The sequence below is a fragment of the Rhinichthys klamathensis genome, unplaced genomic scaffold (assembly GCF_029890125.1).
Source record: "Rhinichthys klamathensis goyatoka isolate OS25496 unplaced genomic scaffold, OSU_Roscu_1.1 h1tg000121l_1, whole genome shotgun sequence".
In the NCBI taxonomy this organism is placed as follows: domain Eukaryota; kingdom Metazoa; phylum Chordata; class Actinopteri; order Cypriniformes; family Leuciscidae; genus Rhinichthys; species Rhinichthys klamathensis.
In genome coordinates, this window is record NW_026606658.1 from 5843515 (window position 1) to 5847869 (window position 4355).

The 4355-nt window shown below is 40.1% G+C and overlaps 1 protein-coding gene across 1 annotated transcript; it reads left to right on the forward strand.

The window, feature by feature from the left end:
- The first annotated feature begins 212 nt into the window (after positions 1 to 212).
- Positions 213 to 3505, forward strand: sost (sclerostin). The gene is made up of 2 exons (XM_056255707.1): positions 213 to 526; positions 2825 to 3505. The coding sequence occupies exons 1-2, from the start codon at positions 286 to 288 to the stop codon at positions 3217 to 3219; spliced, it is 636 nt and encodes a 211-aa protein (XP_056111682.1). The 5' UTR covers positions 213 to 285; the 3' UTR covers positions 3220 to 3505.
- Positions 3506 to 4355: the final 850 nt, after the last annotated feature.

A 4355-nucleotide genomic window follows, 5' to 3' on the forward strand; every position in this document is an offset into this window, starting at 1 on the left:
TTTTGGTAAAAAAAAAAAAGAAGAAAAAAAAAAGAAAAAAAAGATGACTTTCCTCTCTCCAGGTTGACCTTACACTTCTGCGGGTGCCCCTTCCTCCCTATCAGTTTCTGAATGAGCTACTTTGCCTAAATCCCTCCCACTTCGTGTAAGCGCTAAATTATCTGTCCCCCCCCCCCCCCCCCCCCCCCCCCCCCCCGAAACCTGTGGTACTTTAAAAAGAAAAGCCTCTCACGAAGAGAAGAAAACCGGTCAGAGTTTGCCCGCTGAACGTGTCGTTATTTCAGTATGCAGGTGTCTCTAGCGCTCGTGCACTGCGGCGCGCGGCTGTTGCTGCTGGTGCTGCTACAGGGATGTTTCACAGCTGCGCACGGATGGAGGGCTTTAAAAAATGATGCTACAGAAATTATACCAGAATTCACGGAGGACACGAATAAACCCGAGGAGCAGATACAACTTTCTGACAATAACACAATGAACCGGGCTAAGAACGGAGGAAGGAGGTCATCAGCCAACTCACGCATTTATGGTAAGTAACAAGAAACAGATCTTTAATTTACAGTATTGAGGTCTATTAAAATAGATCAATACCAACATAAACATAATACTGTATAGATGTTCCAATTCTTAACATGGACTTTTTTTTCTGAGCTCTTTCGTAATCAAATAGAAATGTATTTTTAAAATGTTTTCTTTAAAGTTAATAAACCCCCCAATGCAGATATAAAATTATGTAACTTAGTTATTTTGACTTTAATGAATTTGAAGCTATTTGATTAAGAAAGCACTAAAGTACATTATAGCGATTATATATTCATGTAGATAAATACAGATTGTAAAATATATCTGAATATTTGAACAGGAATTTGCTGCTGCTAGCGAGGGTTTGCGTGTTTGCAAGTTAAATAAATTAATAATTTAGTCTCAAATATAATAATTAGATAATTTTCACTAGCTAGATCTTGAGACCTAAACTGTTTTGTTATCTAAAACGGATTAGACATCAGCAACTGAAAAGGTGACTAAGTAAACAAATCTATAATGATATTTGCTCCAGTAATTTGTTAAACTAATGACTTTAAAAATTCTCCCTGTATTTTATAGTGTAAGGTATATGGGCTACGCATAGGATCATTATAAACTTCCACAAAACTGGATATTCTGGCTCTAAATAGATGTGCCGCTTTTAAATAAAAAGCTCAAATTCAGAAAGAATGCATGCCGGATGCCGCTCCACCTTTTCACCAGCCCAAATGATACACTAACTTCAGCAACACTTTTTTTTGTTGCTGTATCCCCAATTTTACATAATTAGACAAGGTCTGCCTTTCCATAACCATCTAATTGCAACAGTATGGTTTCAGGGTAGTTGAAAATGTGAGAAGTTTTTCTAAGGGGTCATTTCTTCAGGGCATTGCCATGAGAATGACTCCCATCTGTGAAAAGTAAAACTACTGTGAATTCAAACCAACAGTAGTTCTAACAATGTACAATGTGTGTTTGTATATGTGGATGTAATAATTAGCAGAAAAAAAGAAAAAGATGGGTGTTTTCACAATTGGCCCTTTTCAGGGGTCTTAGTTTGGTTCTTTTAAAGATGACTCTTGTGAAAACACCCTTGGAGCTTGTTTCCAGAACACAAATCAAGACTTTGGACTAAAGTAAAGCCTTGTGTTTGAGTAATTGGAATGTCTAAATTTATTGCTAAATAAATACACAGATTACTTCCAAAAATAATAATAAGCAACCCTCCAGATTACACAGAGTAATGAAATTATCACAATAATAGGTTATAAAAATAATTAAGGATTGAGCAATTTGTTAAGTGAACTAAAGACGCAAGATTATTCCAAATAACTAGTTATGTCAGTGAACAGTCCTGAAATGATGTTGTTTTTCAGCATAAGGAAACAGTTTTCAAGCCAAGCATGTATGTTACACTCGCCAGTCAGGGGGTGGGATGGGGTGGAGAAAGAAATCACACTCTCGTGTGCTGATCTTGAAGAGGTGACGTGTGTATTTTCTCTGGTGGTCAGTGTGGGGTCATGTTGAGATATGTTCATCTTCCTCTGGCTCTCCTCCAGCTCCTCATAAAACATCAGATCAGATTTTCTGAGAATCAGGGGAGGCAGAACCTGAACTCATCACACACATAAATCCTTTGTTCTTCTCCAGGAGGGGAGCTGAAGAAGGAAATAGATCTTTTCACTCTCAGTTTCATCTTTTTAACTGACACATAAAATGCGAAAAATAAATGAAGACATTGTCGATGTTGTTTGAGGAGATTACATTAAATTAAAAGATTACTGCAAAAATGTTAGCTCTTACCCAGACAGAAGTCTCTCGATCCAGTTTACAAGTATTCGGTCCTTTCTGTACTTATCAGAACGATCTGGTAAATGTATGTTGTTTAGTGTCTGTGGGTTTCTAATTGATTGGGTTTCTCATCAGTTCCAGCCTCAACCAAGAGCACAAAAAATGAGTGGCAAAATCCAAACCAGATTAAATACAAAGACAAAAACATATTGAGCCGATATAAAAACTATGATCGTGCATTTCCTCTCGAGTTGGACACAAAGCTAATTTTTTCTGGGAAACTCGACAAAACACAACAAAGTCAACTTTAGGAAATTTACTTAATGCCTGTGTTTATACCAAAACATGAAAAATAAAATCTGTTTTGTTTATCATAGCTGTGAACAATCCAAAACCCTGTGTGCCACACAGTCTATAATAAATACCAGCGTTGGTAGCTGTGTTTTATTTAAGATGCATCCTTAAACCATTTTGTAAACATTTAACTAATCTGTTCTGGTCTCTTTTCCAGGAGCCTCTGAACTAAGCTGCCGGGAGCTGCGTTCTACCCGCTACGTTACTGATGGATCTTGCCGCAGTGTCAAACCTGTGAAGGAACTGGTGTGTTCTGGTCAATGCCTTCCAGCTCATCTCATGCCAAACTCAATTCTAAGGGGAAAATGGTGGAGAAGCAGCTCCTCTGATTACCGCTGCATCCCAGCTCACTCCCGCACTCAGCGGATACAACTCCAGTGTCCGAACGGACCAAACAGGACATACAAAATCCGAGTAGTCACGTCTTGCAAGTGCAAACGCTACACTCGCCATCACAACCAATCGGATGTCAAGGAGTTGCCCTCTAAGAAGCCACGGCGCAATAAGAAGCACCGTAGCAAAGCGCCCCCAGTCAACAGCAATTCGTACTGAGGGGGAAAGTTGAACTGATACAGAAACTCTCTCTTGCTCACATACAAATACACCTTTACACATACGCACACATATTTCAGAAACTGCAATCTAAGGGAAGGAATACACACATTAGCATTTAACAAACTTATTGGCATGCCAAGAAGTTTCCAATGTATTTCAGATATCTCACTGTTTGAATGTGCTCTTGAGCCTAAATAGTCCCAGTTTGATCATAGAATGCCAGTGGACTAATGGATGCTTGAGTGAAAAGACGTATACAATTATGTGAGATTAGTTCAGGGAATGTGACAGTTCATGATATTTTGAGGGAGGAGGAATAACTCCACATATTCTTACCCAAGCAGTTCATTTCAAGTTTGAAGTTCATTGAAAGGGTAAGCTAACATACGGGCAAACACACTGAGCGCTCAACCAATCCACCAAGCGCTCATGTGAATGTTTGTGCACCAGATTTGTCCTCCTCTTTTGGGACTTGGAGCAGCGTATGATTTGACCGTCCAGCCGTGTCGGGCCCAAAAGACAAGCCGCTGCTGACAGATCGCTGAGGCCCAGAATTCTTAACCTTGGTCAATTTTACCAGCCCATGAGTGCTCTTGACGGGCTGGGGAGCCGAGCCAGGCACCATGTGAGTTTCTGCAACTTCACATTTCCACAAGAAACTGATCGGAACTGGCAGTTAGAGCCGCGTTATGGAGAGTTCGAAAAGTTGTGTCAGCCCTCCACGGTCCAAGTCCCCGGAGGTCAAGAACCGCAAACGATATTCCTGTGACTTGTCCTAATTACCAAATAGTTCCATTCCTGTGTTTAGGATTTGAGTCATAAAAAGCCATTTCCTCTAGACATGGTCAGTTCCTGTTTATTAGAACACCCGAAAAAGAGGCCCACATGTGCGCAAGAATCTGCAAAAATTCCTCGCGGGCAAAAAACCTTTCTGCACCCTCCTTCAATGGAAACCATTTGGGGATATTCAGCTATTGCAATCGCTAGCAGGTTACCTACATCCATTACTGAAGTCTTCAACAAAGGTGCCATCCTTTCTGTCATCTGAATGGAAAAAGAAGAGACAAATAAGTGAACCAAACTCTGAGATTGTGGGCTGGATGTTGATTTTACACAGGATAAAGAGATTAAGC